Source organism: Schistosoma haematobium, chromosome 2, assembly GCF_000699445.3.
Source record: "Schistosoma haematobium chromosome 2, whole genome shotgun sequence".
Taxonomy (NCBI): domain Eukaryota; kingdom Metazoa; phylum Platyhelminthes; class Trematoda; order Strigeidida; family Schistosomatidae; genus Schistosoma; species Schistosoma haematobium.
The window spans coordinates 22,937,372-22,959,887 of NC_067197.1; the positions used below are offsets into that span (position 1 = coordinate 22,937,372).

General features: G+C 36.1%; 1 protein-coding gene across 1 annotated transcript in view; it reads right to left on the minus strand.

Annotated features, from left to right (window-relative positions):
• Positions 1 to 3,947: 3,947 nt before the first annotated feature.
• LPCAT3 (Lysophosphatidylcholine acyltransferase 3) overlaps positions 3,948 to 22,516 on the minus strand; it is a 36,286-nt gene continuing 17,717 nt past the window's right edge. The window contains exons 10-13 of the mRNA XM_051219184.1: positions 22,146 to 22,483; positions 9,558 to 9,705; positions 6,500 to 6,658; positions 3,948 to 5,445 (exon numbers count right to left, since the gene is read on the minus strand). Of these exons, the coding sequence (XP_051067831.1) occupies positions 5,260 to 5,445; positions 6,500 to 6,658; positions 9,558 to 9,705; positions 22,146 to 22,483 (831 nt within the window). The 3' untranslated portion in view covers positions 3,948 to 5,259. The remainder of the gene's footprint in view (positions 5,446 to 6,499; positions 6,659 to 9,557; positions 9,706 to 22,145; positions 22,484 to 22,516) is intronic.

The following is a 22,516-nucleotide window of genomic DNA, read 5'->3' on the forward strand; positions in this document are numbered from 1 at the left end:
AAACATTTGTGAATATTTTTTAACTTAAATGGCCATCTTGAAAAATATTTCGGTATTGAGTTTTTAATTCGTCCCAAATTTACAGCCTTTTGCTGTTTTGAAATTAGACTTGAATTTTTCACTCGTCATTTGCTCTTTATTAATACATGAAGTAAACAGCGTTTTGTTACATAATGTAGATTATGAATATTATACATTTATAAAAACGACACACTTTTGTGAAAAACATGAACAGGAAATAATCTCATTGTGGTTACTCAATATCTACCCTGTAAACAAACAGGACCTTTAGTTTTCTCCAGATCAATCTTACAAATTCATTGATTCACTTGTTGAATTGATATGTATTGAAGCTATATACAAACTGATATGCTAAATTCCCATAAAGAAGTAGAACTTTAGTCTGCTTTTTTGTTTATACATGGGCAGGTAACAGACACAAAAGAAAGTAAAGGAGAACAGGCTACAACAAAGACCTATGCCAGTATTATTATTATTATCAGAAAATCAATAACAGCATATTAAGATATTTTACTTGTCATAAACACTAAATTGGTTCCTGGATTTTATACTTATAATTAAATAGCCTATGATTTTGTGGAAATATACACTCAGAAATTAGTCTATGGAGTTTAGTAATTCATGAGTGATATTCTACATGCGTGACGATTGTTAATGAGCAACAAACATTGTAAGGCGAATGATTATCTGTTGTGTGTTACTAATTAATCCCTGTATAAAGCAGGTGTTTTTCCTCATTTTCATTTGTGAATTGAAAGACAATAAGTGTTCTAGCTCTCTTCGTTTGAGTTAGTTGATTTTCTAGATAAATTCTTAAATTGATTTAAACAGGCTGTAATAATTTCACAGGTTGAAATCATGAGTCGATTGAAGCTAGACCACCATGGAAAACCTGGAAGCACTGGACGGCCGTCTCGTCCTAGTATGGGACTCCTCAGCAGTGCGCATCCACGATCCCGCATCACGCGGGCCTCGAACCCAGGACCAACTGGCTCCGTGTGTTAGCACTTAACCACTAGACCACTGAGCCGGCATCCAACGGTGTTAATGTCTAACTTCAACCAATCCACGAAGTTGCGCCACCGTACACTATTGTCTTCAGTCAGTTACTATTTCACAACAGACCTGGTTGAACTCCACTGGTAATGGCTTCTCACTAGAACTCCAGTAGTTTTTCTTGAAGTCAGTCACTAGTGAGCAGTTGATTATTATCAGAATGGGTTTTGTGGAGTTTTAGAAATTTCACAGGTTGGAATCATGAGTCGATTGACATTAACACCGTTGGATGCCGGCTCAGTGGTCTAGTGGTTAAGTGCTAACGCACGGAGCCAGTTGGTCCTGAGTTCGAGCCCCGCGTGATGCGGGATCGTGGATGCGCACTGCTGAGGAGTCCCATACTAGGACGAAACGGCCGTCCAGTGCTTCCAGGTTTTCCATGGTGGTCTAGCTTCAATCGACTCATGATTTCAACCTGTGAAATTTCTAAAACTCTCCACAAAACAAATTCTGGTAATAATTTTATCATGTAACTGAAATTTATTGATTGAAACATTCAATTTTGAATAAACCAACCACAGATTCTAACTTTGTTTTGCTTGCCAAAGTTAGTATTAATTGTCTTAACAAAACTATATATTCACCCCCACATATTATTAGGCGAATATTTATGAGATTAAACAATTACGGTATACTTTATAATGATAACTATTTTGTAAAATTTCGGAAAAACGTGCTAGAAAACGGTACGTCAAATCAAATCAATCTAAATGTTTGTTACTGGTATTCTATCAAAAAAGTTATTGAAATATTTGTGTTTGATTAGAAATTTTCAAATGAAATGCGGTAACTTAAAGTATTGACAAAATTAGCTTCCGAAATATAACCATTACTTTGAATACCGTTTGAAGTATGACAAACTGGGTGTAAGGACAAGAATTCCTATAATTCTTTACCCTTGGATTCCTCATTTACGCGTTTCAAATATCAATAGATGATATCAGACAATGACTGCATATAAAAGTGTACAAAATGGTACAAAAGCAGTACTGTCAAAGCAAATATATGTACAAATATATACCTGAACAATAATTTTTACAACAGGAACCTTCAATAATTTGTAAAACTACCATGTGTAATCAAACCATACGACATATAATAATTAATTAGTTAAGAAGCATGGACTCAGCACTCGTCAAATAGAAGAAACCGTTCGCGTCAAGCAACGAACGCTGTACTAACCGAAAAGTGAGACAAGTAAAATTATTTTGCTCCAAACGTCAGTAATCAAAATATAATGTAACAATTAAATGAAAAGTCACGATTCACGACTAATTACTTATCAACAATGTTCCTAACAAGTAAAAAACGAAGTTTTTAACCCTTGGGTATGGATTAAATGAATCGCAGTAAAAAAAGAATAGCCAAGAATACGGTTACCGAATACAGTAGCCACCAAAATTCAAGGTCAAAAGAAACAAACTAGCAGTCAGAAAAATATCAGACCATAAACTAAAAGAAAACAGTAAGTTTAAAATCAACTAAAATATAAATATAATATACATAGGTAGAGAGACTTGTGGGAATAACGTTGCATGTAAGGAGAAACAAAGAAATACTGTCACATGGGAAACATATATGGAAGGATTTCTAGGCAAATTCATGAAACAACATGCGAAAAAGATTTCACATTGGGTTGTCAGTGAATTAAATATTTAAAATATAGACTCAAGACCACGGTATGACATATTATGCGAATATTAAACTGCACAAAATCTGGTATACGGAAGAGAAGCTCGGTAACTTTAAGAATATTTTCTCTACACATTTAGGATTGGACAGTATATGACTGTCAAAGACATATTTCCGACTTTGAGTAACTCAAAAAGTACTTTGAAACTGTTACCAATCAATGAGGTAATACATAATTTAGACCAAGGACCTTTCATTGAACAGGTCACAGAGCTCAGATGTGGTTATTCTAAATGACTGGTAAATTTTCGCAGAGATTTTTAACTTGTAGTTTTTTCTACAGAACTCCACTAACTTAAATGTAAACCAACATTTTTCTAGATCGTTTATAAAAACATAAATAGTTTCATAAAATATTGGACACGCGATCTGAGACCGTCGTGCGCTAACTGGCTTAGAAGTGGACGTCGATCTTCGAACCGCTAAAGACTTATCTTAAGGTATATGTGTTCTCAAGAAATAGTGAAAATATACTCAACGTTGTCACGTCAAATGAGTGAATCATAGGCCGAAATAACGGTCATGTTTACCGTCATATAGTCAATAGATTCGTCATATTATTAGTTTTTTTTATAAAACGAGATTATCCTCTGAATTTTATTGTGACTGTTATTTTTATTCATCATGTCAGACTGCGTTACACAAGACACGCGTATTACATGCTGAATTGATAGAAAGCTTAATAATATTCGCCGTTGTTTCGAAGCAGACCGTCAGTAAATAATCGAGAAAGATTTAAGGCTAAATTTAGTTCTGGTAGTTAACCATAATACTACAGAGAATGGTTCAGTTTTCTTCTAAACTCGTATTTTCACTTCGCAATACGCTGATCCCAGATCAAGTGTGGAAAATCACAGTGACCGCATAACGCATAAACCGTCAAGTATATTTGACGAAGCGGGAAATTTCTGTTTCGTAGTCTAACAAAGCCGGTCATAACCCACACAGAGTTGTGTGCACAAAACGAAAGAAGCTATCTTGATTCTGACTACCCATATGACGTAATACATTCTACGGCGTAAGTAAAGATTCATGTATTGGACTAAGTGTAACAATAATTTTATAAGGACTGCACATGCAAATAGCCCAGAAACTTCCAATTAATTGGATTCGTCGTTAAAAGTTCGAACAAAAGTGAGGAATCTTATCTGAAAAATATTTTAGCAAGGAAAAATGTATAATGATGATTTCCGTTATATTTATAAAATACCATACATGAATTTATAAATGATCGGATAATTTCACAACTTAGATGATATTAAATCCTCCAAATAAGCAAAATATAACAGGCCAGAGAAGAAAGATAGTATAAAACTAAAGCTGAAAGAATATTATCCTACAATAATTCAACCAAACAAAATGTGTCGAAAGTTTGAAAATATGGAAAATAACCTACGTTTCTCGCTGATATATCTGTGGTATTCGCTAAAAGTAACAGTTATGAATAAATGATACTTTAGGGGAAAAATTATGTAAACATGGAGGAATACAGAACCGACTGGTATATATATATATATATAAGGCATCGCTCGATTAAAAATTTGCTATACACTCGTGAAGTTGTTTTATATGATTAGTACTGGTAGCCAGCGATACTGTTTTCTTAAAAAATATCACATTGTAATAGAAAAAATGAATAAGTGTAGATTTAGAGGTAGATCTGCTAATGATAAAAATGAAATAACAGAAAGAGACACAAAGTGGAAGAAATCAAATGACAAGGAATTGAGGAAAACACTAATTAACAATTTGATGATTCCCAATAACAAGATAAAATACATACAAAAGTAGAAGTACATAGTGTAGGCTTAAATAAAAACTAAAGTATATAGCATAGAGAAAGATAATAATAATAATAATAATAATAATAATAATAATAATAATAATAATAATAATAGAAGCAAAAATACTTAAAAGCACTGCTACAGTATAGATTGATTATTCAAGCTATTCATTGTCTGTTACAAGTTGTTTCAAAGTAAATCATATCCATTTCATCAAAGAAAAAGAAATTTAACAGATAACAATGATAATAACAGCAATAGTTATAATAATATAGACAATTAGTCTTAATGAAAAACACATGGAAAAAATCTAGTCGGATATAAAAAAAATAAGAATTGAAATGTTAAAGCTGATATGGATTGTTGTTAATTATTTAAAAAATCTTTGCTAATAATAATTTAAAGATAAATGTGCTCAATCTATCCTTTTAGTGAGTAAATTGAAGAGAAATAATAGGATGAACAGTACACTAACACATATAAATTCGTATAGTATGGTACAATATGAACGAATCATTATTATTTCTTTGTCATCTTAATTTACTCATGATAGAAGAAAGGCACAATAGATCAACAATAACAAAGTCACAGTTTCATGTTTTCTCAATCTTCGTATTCACATAGATACGTACACATATATGTATATATTTAACATATTTGAATGAACACGGTAAGGAAATAAATACAATTATATTGTGCTATCGTATCACTGTTGTTTTCTTGATGATAACTGATCAATGACGGAAGTGACGTCACCATTCATTGTTGTTGAAAGTTGAGATGACTTTTCTGATTGAGATTTCGGTAATGGTGGTAGTAGATATTTGACAGTTGGTCTTATTAATGGCCAAAATACATACCATAAACCAATGAAATAAATTGATTTCAATGCCTGGATAGTAAAAGCAAAGTTACGGAGTAAATTATATGGATATTATCAGTCAGTCATGTGCACTGTAGTACTTGTCATATATGTCCATTAGTTCAACATGCTCTACATCACAATGAGATGGCAGAGTAGTATAAATAGAAAGGAAATCAGTGGTAATAGAAGAGACTAGAGATAGATAATAAGGTTTGAGAAGAATGAATTTGTGGGATAGTAAAATAGAAGATAATTTCAAAACTGAAGATCTAAGAAAAGATAAAAAGTGAAAGCATCCACACTATTGTGACCGATTCTGATCAATATCACACAACATCTACAACAATTCGTTACGACGATGGCCGAATGCTATCCAGGTACTCTAAACTTACTTATACAGTTCAGTAAAACAGACAATGACTATATGAACTGACAGTGCATATTGTTTTGGCTGCCCTGTATATATATATATATATATATATATATATATATATATATATATATATATATATATAGAGAGAGAGAGAGAGAGAGAGAGAAATAGATATAAGGTAACAAAGAAGTTTGCTTGAAATAAACAACTATACAACGTTAGTTGTACTCAAATGAGTAAAGAAACTTTTATTTCTCATAGAGTAAATATTTAAACCCTTTATATATAATTGTAATAAAAAAAATACATCGATAATGTTACAAAACAGACATATAAGAAGTAAACCGTGAAAACTGGGATCGAATAAATCAAAACCGTTTCTAATATAGTACAGTTAATAGTTCCTTATCTAATATTGAAGAAAATACTTTCAATCTCAACATAGTAACTGTTTCGGAAATTGCCAAAATTTATATAAATACAGTTTACAACCCAAAAATCTTCTGAATACCTCACTCAATGATGATGAATATCCAATTAGAACAGAACAACCTTACAATACCCCCTAATTTCTAATGATTTCCCACTTGATATCACTTCAGGATAAAAGAATATGTAAATCTAATTATTAAATATTATTTAAGTTAATAAAAAAATTGGTTTCGGATTATTTGACAATTGAAAATAATTAACAATAAAATCACTTACAGGGAACCATAGATGAAATTTTAACAAATAAAACGCTACCATCGGACTAGACAGAATAAAATAAATATGAAGTTTGCCACATACACTGCTGATTACACGTCCAGTAAACGTTTTATAAAAGAAATGATTGTATTTTGAATTCTTCAGTATGGATAAAAACTGATTAGAAACAAAAAACAACAATAGCATATGTACATATATTGAGAAAGAATAACTCAGTTATACTAATTATAATTATGAAGTGCAATTAAATACACTTTTAAAAAACTGAAAATAATTGTTACTTTTGACCACTGATCCATATCATGTGAAAAAGCCACTAATCGGAATCGCAATTTCTATGACTTAATATCCCTGAGTTCATCAATTATGCGTCCAATCAGCACTAGTAATCTTAAGTTAACTGCTAAGTCCTTATCGGTCCACAATTCTGTAGCATCTCTATCCTGCCCGTTGAGTTTAGAAGTCAGTAACCAACCTCTACTACATTATATTTTATTAATGAGTAGTGTATACACGATTATATCAGACAATATCACACCGTAAAATGAAAGACATCAATTATGCATGAATAAGCCAAAAGTGGTTATGAGTAGGAGATACAGTAAATAAAAAACTAGGAACAGATTAAGAATAGTAAATTGTATAACAGTTGTTGATAAGTCAATAGAAAGCTAATGATAAAAGGAATATATATATTATAATAGTCTGTAAATTTCAAACAATGACTTGCCATAAATAAAAAGAGTTCTCAAGTTAGCTGATTTAATGCTATTGGTTCCCTTCATAAACTTAGATGGAAAAAACAACAGTATTTGCAGGATACGATGAATTCATTGTATTTCCTTGCTTTCGCTTTAACTACATACAGGTTATTAAGTTTAACTATATTCAAATATAAACGTACCATTCAATTAGAAAAAAACGAATTGTTCGTTTGGAATGCAAAAGAAGTTAAGAAATACATTTTTGCAACAATTTTTAGGATTTTGAGATGGTGAAGATTTGATGGAGTTTTGTTCTCTGAGCTGGATGGTTTGGTCATCGACCAACAAAACTCCATCAAATTTTTTTAGAATTGTTTAGTGCGATGGTTATAACATATTTAAGATAATTTACTGCCGTAATATGGCAGGTAATCCAGGACATCTAGGAACAATAAAAGTAACTCACTAAATTTTCATTATAATTAATTGAAGCAAAAAGGTCGGAATGGTTAATTCGCTTTGTTTACTACGGTAGTTGACGGTTAAACATCGACTCTTTGAATATAAAGGTTAGGCTTAAGCCTGCTGATTGCCATAGCCTTTGCAAATCCTAAGCAGATAAAATTAGACAATTCACTGACTACTTTGAATGATTCCGTTGGTTAAACGTTATATTTTGTAGGTAGCTAGTTGAGTTTAGTCAAACCATGAATCCTGGTTCGTTGATGAAGACCATTTGGTAGGTTAAACTCACACGAGCTTTTTTTTCTGCTACACATACTAAAGATTTTGTTACATCACGTAAAAAAAAAACTAAATGACACATTCTAGAATCATCATTCTAAACAAGTATAAAAACCTTTTTAAAAAGTTCATTTCTTTACTTCGTTCACATTTGAGATAATTAAAATTTTCCGAGTTACATGTGATTGACGAGAAAACAGCGAGGTACAGTAAATTCATTGGATTGTGAGAAAAACTATTATCGAACAAACATATCAACTGTCACACTAGCAACTACATTAGAATTGAAAGATTATACATTGTTCTATGCTAAAATATGAAAATTCGGTTTTCAATTTTTGAGTAACGCTAAAGTGACCCTCGGAAAATCCATCTACCCGCTAGGGCCAAAAGAAGGTCATAAATTAATGTGAGGAATTATGATTAGGGTTTAGATTCAGAAGTTAGGCTTAGGGTTTTCATCACGAACTGACATCAGCTATATTGCCAAAATGCTATTTAACTATATACATGAGTGAATCTCGCGCCAAAATCCAAGACTTGTTATCTCTGATTTCACTGGTTCGTCAACAAATTATAGTCTGACCAAAATTTTCACTAAATTTTAGATGATACTATACAATGAAGACAATCATTAATCACATACCCATTTTGTTTTCAAAACAAAACATAAACCAACATACTCTGTTTTAAAGCTAAATGATTGAACATTAGAGTGAAACACTCAAACAGACAATTAAAATGACATAGAGACACTACAATAAACTAGTATATACCAGAAACACGAATATAAAAATGATATATTAGTGCTAGATTTTAGAAAAGTCGAGATTGTGACTAATTCTATGTGAAACAAGGTAACTAGAACCTGCAAATTTTTCACCAGTGGTAATTGAAAACAGTGATACTATCTAAAGTAATTTGAAGTTTAAACAATACTCTCCTCAAATAAGTCTTAATTTATTATTGTAATTTGCTTTAGCAGTTTCCTTTGGCGAGCAAAAAGAGGATCAGTTCGATTAGAACATTGCCTTATGCTTTTTAAAATCATTCGCCCAAGATGCATGTGCTGATCAGATCACCTTGAGAGTTTAATCATCTCTTAAAGATGAGCGACCGATGAATCCTGGCAGAGATTCATGATGTTTCTTATCTGTCAAATAAAAAAATACTTTAAAACAGTTCACATTGTATAGCTTCACATATTTGTAACATAATTATTGCAAGTGGATAACACAGTATGCGGACTGTACAAATTTGATCACAGGTGTTTTTATGATATTGACTGCGTAATCGCTAAGTAAGCATAGTCAATATTCGATACATTCCACAGGATATATATATATATATATATATATAACTGTGTATTCAGGACAACAATATTCTTCGCTTATGTGAGTTTTAAATATTATGCGAAAATATTATTTTTTTAAATTGTTTCTACATTTGCTACGTAGATTCACGCCACGTAACACCTCCATACTACTTTATCATACAAACATTGGCTTTATCAGTTCAATAAAGAGTTAACTGAATAACCGAGCATTGAAATAATCAAGATCACGAAACATATAAAAATGTGTGTATAATAAAACAAAAAAACTTACATCTTTTTCAACTGTCACTACTAATAATTCTATTCCAAAATTGACATAATAGCCACTGTATGTACCATGCCAAAGTGCCAAAAATAATAATGATATTATTTGAGATAAATTTTTATTGCCCAAGAAACGTAAGCGTTTATAAACATAACTAGAAAACACAATCAACAAATATAACAGAAACTTGTAACAATGCTATAGGAATACAATTTCTTAATAGAATTACAACCTAGTTTCATTTCTATTCAATAGCATATCTTCAAATGAAGCACATGTGTTATTAATTTAGAGATATTTCAGTTTCAGTTGGTTGTAAAGACTAACTTAATGAGATGACGATGTTCGCTATGGATTGATATCAGACGTGAAACTATTAAAAAAGAGGAGGATCTAGACAGTCGTTTCGTTCTACTTTTAAACTCCACAACAATGCGCACCCATAAGTGTTTTCTAACGTAATACTCTACAACTGGTTCATCTTTCCTGAATACTCAAGGAAAAAAGAATGACTCACGAAATCAACACCAGATAGACAGACGAATCAATGTAAATCACATGACATTTATTCTCTAAGACAACCAACTAAGAGATCACAGACAGAATCATCAGTTCATATCATCAACACAAGGATTATAGAAACCACGGTAGACTTTCTCGAGATATTTTTCTTTACTAGAGGACGTCTATCCCATAGACAAAACTATATCCTAATCTCTTGATACTGACCCTAACTATGATTATTTCCTGTATTCACCTAATAGTATATACAAGTACAAATTAACTAGAATATAAAAAGAGAGAACGTAAATAAGACTAAGATAATAGCATATTAAACATTAGGAATTAAATAAAGAATGAACATACTAAAACACTAATGAAACAAATTTGACCAACATTTTAAATAATTAACTTCTGTCAGCTTGACGATAACATGATTAAAAATTTACCGGCTTATGTATTGAATAAATACATATATCTGTGAAATATTATTGGTCTGATCACAAACAGGTGTACTCCGACATAATAAAGCCCAGTAATACGTCATCTCATAGTGAGTAATATCAATTTTGCAAAAACGTTTCAGAGATATTGTAATTACAGAAACTTCACCTGTAGCTCTTCTACAGCTACTGCCGGTCCCAAGCTCTGGTAAAAGAGGAAGGTTGGGCATGTGGTCAGCAACCCCACTCCGTAGAAAACAATCTCGCTAAAATAACGCCATCCAGATTAAACAAATCAAACTATTTAAACTCTGCCATCTGAGATGAAGGAAGAATTATGACGCGTTATGATAAAAGCCGAGATTCTTAGGAAGTCACGAGACCGATGCCCTTTCTAACAAACAGAGCAACAATTTTATAGGTACATGGAATGTACGGACAATGTGGGAGACCGGGACGACCAGTCAAAAAGCAACGAAAATGAGGATATACAAATCGGTGTTGCGCAGAATCAGCGAAACACATTGAACTCAAGCTGAACAGCAAAGGATAGATCTAGGAGATGCTGTTGTACTTTGGTCACGAGGAAGAAAGTGCTCAGCACACTCAGCGAGTTGTTCTAATGCTGTCCAAGGAAGCACGAAATGCACTTGTAGGATGGGAATCTCACGGATCCAGGATCATCAAAGTATCATTCAAAACAAAGAAGGAGGGGATCACAATGAATATTATCCAATGTTATGCACCCACTAATGATAGCAACGACAACAATAAAGATCAGTTATATGATAGGCTGCAGTCAATCATAGTGCCTAAGAAAAAACCTCACCATCCTGATGGGAGATCTAAACACTAAAGTCGGAACGAACAACAACGGATATGAAGATATCATGGAGTGACAGCGACTGACTGGGAGAAAGAAACGAGAACGGTGATAGACTTGTAAATCTATGTACCCAATATTCGCACACGGACGCATACACAAAGCTACATGGATCTCCCTAGATCACACCACGGAGAACCAGATAAATCATATTTCATGCAATTGGTTCCCTTTATGAATTTAAATAGAGCAAGAACAAACATTGATGCAGAATAGTATGAATTCATATTATTTCGAGGTTTCTCGTCAGCTGCTTACAAACCAAAATTGTGATAGAATTTTTACATGGAGATAGTGTGAAACAATCGACATAAATGAGTGTAAATAACTTGATTACAATAATAACTATATATATATATATATGCTAGAAACAGGTCAGAGGTCAAAAGAGGGGGGTTAATCCAGGGTGGGTGGTGTAATAATTTAGTGAAGTTCATAAATTGTGTGATAATTGTAGAGATTAATTGAATTAAATAATGATAAGGTAGAGTACGTAATAATAATTAAATAGGGTTTGGAAAGTTAAGATGATTTAAGAGGATCAGGTGGTGGAAATGTGTGAATAGAATTTATTTTAAGAATTAGGTAATGGGGGGGGAGTATTTATTTATTTATTTGAACACATGAATATTGGTACAAGAGAGCGCCAATATATATGCGCCACACAAAACAATGAGAATTCGAAGAGAAATAGAAAAAAAAGCTAAGGAGCGCAAAAAAAAGAGAACAATGACGAAGAGATTGGAGTAAAGTAGTGTGGTAGTAACGACGGAACGAAAAGGTACAATCAGAAGAAATCTTTCAGGTAAAGGAGACACAACCACTTTTTTATGAAGAAAGTAAAAGGTTACAGCAGGATCGCCACTGGCTTCTATTCTGAGCCATATCTGATAATGTCTCTAGCCACTGTGTAGCACCATCTCTCAGACCCCAACCAGGGAGTCGTGAAGGACCAACAGAAGCCAGTCCTTTGCAGCTTTCTTTCATACCACGACACCATGTCATGCACTGACCACCTCTCCGCTTCTTCCAACCAGTCCCAGAGTCGGCAAATAATGCACGACGTGGAATTCTCTGGGACGACATTCGTAGAACATGTCCAAGCCACCGAAGTCGGTGTTTCAAGATGGTGACACCAATTGCATGATCGTCTATGTGCCCGAACACACGATCCCGAACCTCTGCATTACTAACGTGGTGTTGCCACTGTATGGCAGCAATCCTTCGGAGACAACGATGATCGAACACAGAGAGTCGCCTAACGTCCTCAACTCGGAAAGGCCAGGTTTCACAAGCATAGAGCAAAACTGCTCTCACCAACGCGTTGTATATCCGACCTTTTACAGCTAGACTAACATCACGAAGGCATCAAAGATGGCCCAGATTGGCATAAGTCGCTCTGGCTTTCACTATACGTGCTTTGATCTCATCACTCACACCCCACCAGCACTTATGTGACTACCCAGATACAGGAACTTCTCGACTACTTCTATCTGCTCACCATCCAGAGTGAGTACAGGATTAGAATCCTGCCAGTCTTGTAGAAGTACTTTGCACTTCGAAGGTGCAAAGCACATACCGTACCTACGGACATTGATTGCCAACTGATTAAGTGCGGATTGCATGCCTTGGGCATTATCGCGCAGTAAGACAATATCATCCGCATACACAAGGTTGGGAAGTCTTTCTCCAGGCAACAGATCCACACCACCATTACTCACATCCATCAGAGATGTTTCCAGAATGTCATAGATGGCAAAGTTGAAGAGGAATGGTGAGATTGGGCAACCCTGTCTAACCCCACTGCTCGAATGGAACAATGGAGAGAGGTGGTTGTATGCCCTTGCTCTGCCTGAGGTGTTTGTATATAGGGCTTTTAGAATGTTAATAAACTTCTCAGGCACACCCTTCTTCAATAGACAGTCCCAGAGAGTAGTCCTGTCCAACGAATCGAAGGCAGCCCTGATGTCAAGAAACACTACGATTGTTGGCCTTTGAAAAGTATGGCGGTGTTCTAACATTAGGCGGAGGGTGAATATATGATCAATACATCTTCGACCAGAACGAAACCCAGCCTGCTCCTCGCGAGTCAATCTTTCTCGGGTTTTGAACAACCTACGAAGAATGACGGAAGCCAATAGCTTGGACGCAATCGGAAGTAAACTTATCCCCCGATAGTTGTTACAGGAACGACGTGAACCCTTTTTAAAGATAGGGACAACTATCGACTCATTCCATGACGTTGGTACACTCTCTAGTTCCCAAACCTTTGTAAACAACGTCGTCATTTGCTTAGTCAAAAAGTCACCACCATCTTTAAAAAGAGCCGGAGGTAAGTCATCTGGGCCAGGTGATTTGTAGCGTTTCAAGAGTTGGAGTTCCTTGCGGACTTCCTCCTCATTTGGTGGATCAGTCGTCACCGGCCATGGAGGGCAGGACAGTCTGACCGATGTTGCCGGAGCAGCAGGCCAGTTGAACTGCCCTTCGAAAAATTCTGCCCATCGTCCAAGACGTCGATGGATGTTAGTGATTGGCATCCCATCATCCTCGCAGATTGTTTCACTCACACCAGACGTCTTGCTGCCAGTGGCTCGGATGAGCTGGAAGAGCTTCCGGTAGTTACCAGATGCAGCTGCTGCTTCCAGCTCATTAGCACGCATCGACCACCAGGCTTCTCGGTCCTTACGCAAGCTTTGCCCAATTTCCTTACGTAACATCCTTCGTTTATGGTCAAACTCACGGTCACCCGGAGTAGACCGACGGGCTTCAATGAGTTGTAAGGAACCTGGAGAAACCCAGTGCTTAAAAGCGGGACGTTTCGCAAACCCACAACTGACTGATCCCGCCATTTTCATGGCGTCATGCAATTGCAACCAATGCTCGTCTATACTTTTCGGTGGAGTGGTAGCTAGCCTAGAGGCTAGCTCGGTTCGATACTTACTTGCAACAGAAGTTGCAACCAGCTTGCTAACATCAATCTTTTGGTGGTGGTCACTTCGTTGGCCACTGAAAAGTAAGGCAAGATTGGCGCAGACGAAGGCATGGTCAGAGTCCAGATAGGTACTCCAAAAGGAGCGGCAGTCTTGTACACAACCACGCCAGCGGTAGCTGATCGCGATGTGATCAATCTGAGTCCAGGCTTGAGATGAAGAGGGAAGACGCCAGGTGGCACATCGGCGATGACTGTGCCGAAAGTTAGTGCTAGCCAGAAACAGGTTGTGGTCTGTGCAAAGTTGCAGTAGACGGTCCCCGTTATCTGACCTGCGACCAACGAGTCCCCATCGGCCACCTAAACGACTCTCTTCTGTGCCTAGACGCCCGACCTGGGCATTCAAGTCTCCGGCTAGTACTACAATATCTGTCGAACGCACTTTCTGGAGAAGAACTGATAACTGGTGGTAAAACTCATCCTTGATTGCATCCGGGCTGCAATCTGTCGGGGCATAGGCGGAGATGACGAAAAGACATCGTTTCTCACGTCGATTTCTTCTCACTTTGATGGAACTTTCTAATCTAACAGCACATAACCGACTGTTAATGGGGATCCAATCGACTAGTGCTGCCTCAGCTCTAGCGCTTAGTGCGACACCAACGCCAGCAAGACCAGACGAAGATGCCACAGGGTCCCCGGATAAGCGCACGTAAAACAAGCTTTTCGAAGCGACAGATGGAGATCGAATTTGTAGTACTTCGCCAGAGTCTTGAATACGGGTCTCGGATAGACAACAAACATCAATATTAAGACTTTCCAAAGACATAGCCAGCCCTATCTGTTGTCCGACCTGCATAAATGTGCGAGCGTTGAAGGTAGCCAGTTTGAATGGTGCACGTGGTTTCAGAAAAACTGCTTCAGTCCTCGTATTCGGTGGTAACATACAATTTTCAACCGGACAGTGACTCGAGAACGTTTAGATACAGTCGAATTTCCACCAAAGACGAGCCGCTGTATAAGTATAAAAGAGGGTGAATAATGTGGAAAATAATAATAATAATAATAATAATAATAATAACAATAATTACAATAATAGTAGTAATAATAATAATAGTATTAATAATGACAATAATTGTAATGATAATAATCTGAATCAATTGTTTGTTTTTCAAAGCGAGCAAGGTAATTTCCATAGGCATAAAGAGTTCATCAATTTGTGTATGGGCTGTGATACTGCCCGGGTGCCCAAACCGAAGCAGGTGGTTTTCTTAGGGGGCCACTCCCCGAGCCTTTGACCTAAAGGTCTAACCCACAAGGCAGTGGAGCATCGTAAGGAGATGCAGTCCCATGGTAGCCGGTGACCAACGATTGGTTCATACGCCATTTGTTCCCGCAGGATACTGGAGCCCATGTGCACCATTGATTTGGAATCCGGTTAAAGCGCCGGACATTCGCTTTTCGTCCTCTCATTTTCGTAAACAACACCCCCGCCACGAGAAGGCAATGAGTAGGACTTCCCTGGCAGAGGCTATATACGCGTGGCCATGTGAGAGCATTTCGAGAGGGAGAGCGGACTCTCCCCACTCCGCTCCAAGTATTTTTGCGGTAAATGTGTCTTTGTAGTGTGCCATCTGATGTTCGCGTAATTCCAATTTCTAGGAAATGGAATTTATCATCAACTTCATGTTTCATGGTAAATTCTATATCTTTGTGTACCTTACTGAACAGACTAAGTAGGTACGTGGAGTGTTGGTGATTTTTGCAGAGAAGAAAAGTGTCACCCATATATCTGCAGTAGAGTGTGGTACTGTCGATTGCGTGCTTCAGTTTCTTTTGTTCCAGATGTCCCATAAATATGTCGGCAAGAATTGGGCCTAGAGGGCTGCCCATTGCTATTCCATCAATCTGTCGGTACAGAACATTGTTAAATTTAAATTGTATGTTTTTTGTACACAAAAACCGGAGCTGTTTAAATTCCTGGGATGGTAAAGGCAGGAGTTCTGGATATTCACATATGATCTCTGCCGTTTCTTCCAATGGGATATTTGTGAAAAGCGAAGAGACATCAAATGAAACCATGAATTTGTCAGAGACATTAAGGTTATCAAGTTTTTGTACAAATTCAAAGCTGTCTTTCAAACTGTAGGTTGCTAGTTCCTTGCGGATTGGTTCTAGGCATCTAGTCAGCCAGCGGGCAAGTTTATGAAACGGTGATTTGGCCATAGATAATATTGGTCTTATAGGGATGTCGGGTTTATGTGTTTTGGGTAGCCCATATAAGTATGGCAATTGTGACCCTTTTGGTTTGAGTTCATTATACGTATGATTATCTATTAGATTTTTCTTAAAGAGTTTTCTCAACTTTCTTAAGACACGTTTCTCTGTCGCATTTGTTAAGTCTTTCTGGGTATTGTCGATGATAAATCTGGTGGAGTTATTTAAAATGGACATTACCTTATTAATATATTCATCTCTGTTAAAAATCACTACGCTGGAACCCTTATCCGGACGAAGTAGCATTATTGTTTCGTCTTTAATAAGTTTTTTCAATGCTTGATGGTGATCTTCGGTGAACACCCTTGAGTGTGGGATTTGTGTCGTAACATACTGGTTTGTGATATCCACTAACTTAGATTTAAACCAACTATGCTTTTCGTCGTTCATGGGTTTAAGGTCTGACAATTGTTGATATAAATATTCAAACTAGGTCTCAGTGTCTATTCTGCTGCATTTTCTAGGGATATGAAATTTGAATCCAAGGCAGAGTACTTCAGTTTCAATTCGACTTAGTTTTTTATTAGATAAGTTCTGTATGTATTTTCGTGGATTGGTAGGAAATGCCACGTGGTTTTGTTCTTTAACAAGTGTTTTGGTTAATGTCTTCATGAATTTGTGACTGGTTTTCGACTGAACATCACGAATGAAGTTAATAAGTTTAATACGACATACAATATTTAAATCCATAACGATTTTGTCATAACCAAAGGATTCTATTTTAAGTTTAGAGATAAGATCCTTAGTGCATTCAATTTGGGATTTGGTGACACGTCGAAGATTTTTTAACGAAGGAGGTATTTTACAGGCGCGGACAGCTTTAAAAATGTGGCGAGGAAAGCAGCCATCATTAAGGCTCTATTTAAATCATATTTGCATTATTCCAAAGGTCAGAAGGCAATGGAAGACGTGAAAACCAGAAGAGGTACTGACATAGCTTCAGATCACCATTTTTATTATTTCTTTTATTAATTTGAACACATAGATATTGGTACAAGGGGGCACCAGATACATATGCGCCACACAAATCTCATATGATTTGTGTGAGGGCTGTGATACTGCCCAAGTGCCCAAAACGAAGCAGGTGGTTTTCATAGTGAGTCACACAAAACCAAAAAATGTGCTCCATATATATAGAGAGAAAATATTGTGAACAAATAAAAAGAAACTTAGTTAGGAAGAGAATAGTATACAATAGAATACAGGTAGGCTAAAAATGTGATCAAGACAGTTTTTTCAGTTAACAAAAATTATCTTATCTTAAAGAATGTAAAGGAAATTTACAGAAGCATCGACAACGGCCTCTACTGTGAATCATGTCTGATAATATCTAAGGTCAATGAGTTTTATTGTCTCTTGCACTCTAACTAAGGAGTCGTAATGGACCAATATACACCGGTTACATCCAGCTTACTTTCGTACTATGGTACAGTATCATAAATTGTCCAAATCTCTGCAGTTTCCACTTTATCCTAGTGTCAGCAACTCAACAACTCAGTCAGTTTCCACGGCTTTCGCATTCAAATTTCAGGCTAGTACTACAGTATCGTTCGAACGCACTTTCTTCGGATCATTTGATTGACGGCAGAACTCACATTTGATTGAGTTCGGGATGAAATCGATCTGAGTGTGGATTATCAAGAAACAGCGGTTTTTACCAGTCTTTTCTCATCTTTATCCAGCTTTCTAATCTAGCAGCACATAAATGACTGTTAATAAAAATCACATCAATCAGTGCGGCTCCTGATCCGGGGCTTAGTACTACTTTATTTATTTAAACACATAAACATTAGTACAAGGAGGCAACAAATAGATATGCAGCACACTTTGTCATTAGATTTGTGTGAGGGCCATGATACTGTTCGGGCGGCCAAATCGGAGCAGGTGGTTTCCTTAGGGGGCCACACCCAGAGTCTTTGATCTAAAGGTCTTGTCCACAAGAGCGAGAAAAGATCAGAACCTGACGATATACCAGCCGAAACACTGAAGTCAGATATGAAAGTAACTGCGGAGATGCATCACGTTATATTCAGAAAAATTTGGGAGGAAGAACGAGTGCCGCCGACAGACTGAAGATAAGGATACCTCGTCAAAGTACCAAAGAAAGGAGATCTGAGCAAATGTGAAAACAATAGAGGTATCACACTACTGTCGATACCAGGAAAAGTTTTCAACAGTGTTACTGAATTGAATGAAGGAATCAGCAGACGCCCAACTTGGAGATCAACAGACCAGATGTCGTAGGGATCGGTCGTGCACAGGCTGAATCGCAACATTACGGATCACCGCTGAACAATTAATTGAATGGAGTTCGTCACTAGACATCAACTTTCTTGATTATGACAAAGCTCTTGACAGTGTAGATAGGAGAACATTATGGAAACTTCTTCGACATACGGAGTTCCTGAGAAGGTTGTTAACATTATCCGGAACTCATACGACAGACCACAGTGCAAAGTCGTGCATGGAGGACAGCTGACAGATGCATTCCAAGTAAGGACCGGAGTCAGACAAGGCTGTCTACTGTCTCCCTTCCTCTTTCTTCTGATGGTTGATTGGATTTTGTAGACCTACAAATCTGAGGGAAATCACGGAATCAACTGGACGATTTGAACTTCGCAGATGATCTGGCCCTTTTATCCCATACACACGAACAAATGAAGGTGAAGACAACTAATGTAGCAGAAGCCACTGCAGCAGTAGACCTCAACATACATAAGGGAAAGAGTGAAATCCTCAGATACAACACAGAGAACACCAACCTAATCTCACTTGATGGAGAAGCTTTCCAAGATGTGGAATTCTTCATGTACCTGAGAAGCATCACCGACGAACATGGAGGATCTAATTCAGATGTAAAGGCGAGGATCAACAATGCAAGGACAACATTCCTACAACTGAAGAGCATCTGGAACTCAAAACAACTGTCAACTAATATCCAAGTCAGAATCTTCAATGCAAACGTCAGTGCAGTCCTATTGTACGGAGCTGAAACATGGAGAACTACTACAACCATCGTCAAAAGGGAGAAGTATTTATAAACAGTTGTCCAGGTACGATACTCAATGTTCGTCGATCGGATATCATCGTCAATAACTTGATGTGGCAGAGAACAAATCAACTTCCAGATGAGGAGGAAATTAGGAAAAAAAGTTGGAAGTGGATAAGACATACATTGCGAAAATCATCAAACTGCATCACGAGGCAAGCGTTAAATTGGAATCCTGAAGGGAAACGGGAAAGAGGAAGGCCAAAGAACACACTACGTTGAGAAATAGAAGCAGATATGAAAAGAATAACAATTGAAAAGAACTGGAAAGTATTGCCCAGGACATGGTTGGATGGAGAGTACTGGTGGGCGGCCTCCACGAGGATTAACAGGCGTAAGTAAGTAATAATTACAGACATATTTAGTATCAATGTTTTATTAGCCAAAAGTATACAAACAAATTCAATGATCATTTTCGATTTGACGGATAACTATGAAGACGCTGAAAAATAAGGTATGGATGTTTGTGCCTGTTTTCTACGTATTATATCAATGCCTCACAAAAATGAAGTAACCGTATTACATAACCCCATGAACATTTAACTGTCCATGATTAGTCTGAAAAAAAACAGTCTAAGCGAATCAGGTTGCCGTCAGTTGTATTTCTATGCCAACAAGTTTACACGGTACAATCGTACTACTACTAATGTAAAATTAAAAATACACTCAAATAGAATCCAATTACAATTTAAGAACTAATGACTACTAAATATTTGAGAACACCAAAAGAATTAAACACCATTTTCAGTTGTGAACAGAAACACACATACATATTAAATGTAATTAATTAGATATTTCTTGACATTGAAAATATTTGAGGCATTAAAAATCGAAGCAAAAAAGACACGGATGGTGCAAACCGACTCACACGTCCGCGTCGTGCCTCCTGGATAATGGGACGAATGACTCATGAACTAACGTCAGCGGTAACCCGGGTGGTGAAGATCGGGCTAATCACCCACTCTTACCGATACCCACAAAATGATTACGAAATGCACGGAGAAACACAGCAGTTAAAATGCATACAAACATATACGTGTCTATTGAAAAATAGGTCTTTTAATGTATTGACGTCAGAAGATAGTGTATTTGAGTAATTTATAAAAACAACTATATTAAATTCTAGATCTTACTTAACTAATTTTTCAGGAAAGATGAAGCTGTTTAGATCAATTTCATTGGGGTACAATGTTTGAAGCCTTTCCTGAATTTCTAAATGACATAATTATCCACTAGTTACCACTATCATTGATATTATATCAACTTCTACTGATTGGCATGTAGATCTTTCTCTATGCGAGTCAAAGATGCCTTACAAAGAAAGCATTTTCTCAAGAAAAAACTGGTTTGACAAAAAACATCAAGATTGTCAGATCTACTCCTCATTAACTGTTTGAAAGCTTTTGGAAATCTTATTCATCCTAATAACAGCGTGATTAGAATACTTAAAAGATGGATCCTAAATATGACAAATAAAGTATACGTTTTTTGACGAATTTATGACTACACAATAAATAAGCAGGTCTTAGACTCCAACATTATCATTCCAAATTTTGGATGACTATGAAATCCCAAAGCTACAGAATGACTTTTTACAATAACTCAACAAATATCACCTTGACGGGAAATTTTTGTTCTATTGATTAGCTTGATTTCTTTGTGAATAGAATGACCTTTTATCAAGGACTAAAGAAGTCAAGAGAGCTCTAAGCACAGACCATAGTAGCCAGTGATCATTTGATAGTACCCAATCCCATACTCTACTATTCTGGAAGAATAACATATCTAGAGAAGTGTAACAGTTCACATTGTAGAATAAAGAACGAGATGTAAAAAAAAATAATCACAACAGTAGTGAATTATTTTGCGTAAAAGAGAAAATGTGATAGTTAGGGTACATCATATGAATTATTATATAGTTTGCACATCACATATTTATTATATAGAATAAAAGATGTAAATTGGTGAATCCGAATAGTTTGACGTTAATGTTTGACTGGTAATGAACAACACAAGATGCTTGATTTTACAGACCATTTACGATACACACTCCAGACTACTAATAAAAATGAGCATCATATTTGACGGAATAAAAGAAAAGGAATTTGATACAAAACGCAATTAAATCATACATGTTCAATTTACCAATAATATCCTTGACTATTTGACAGCAAATACCATAACCAAACAATAAAAATTATCACTTTTAGACAGTTAGCTCCAAAAACCACACATACTAATTTCATGATATGTAATAATAAAACAGAATAGATGTCATCAATCATGATAATTAGTTTTTCATAAAAGCCTTTTACATTAAAAGAAATACAGAAATAACAAAACCTCTGATCTACTTACAAAGCACTCGATACATTTAGGCTGGTACCAAAATATGTGATATCTTAAGAACCATTTTTACATATCTTCACACAAAACAATAAATAATTACTATTCATTTATACACAGACTGTCGCTTCAGTATTTCATAAATGTAAAAAGAAAACAAACTTACTCTAAAAGCCATCTGTTGGTATTGATGTTGAAACCAGCGACAAGATCGTCAGTATTTGTTGCGAAAATATATCGTTTTAAAGAGATATTTGCACAGGCTGTATGAGGAGCTTCACGTACTATCACTTGTGCAGGATCATAAAGTTCTGCATGGGATTTGATATAGTTTTCTACAAGAGACCAATCCACAGCAGAATCCCGACGTTTTAAAACAGGACCGTCACGTGTAACCGTGTCAGAATCCTTATTTGTTATAAAATCGGGAAGTTGAATAGATCCTTTAGATCTAATATGAACAAAACCAGTACATCCAAGCCCAATTAAAACACAAGAACCTTCCTTTAGGAGAAAATAATGATAAAACAGGCTTTT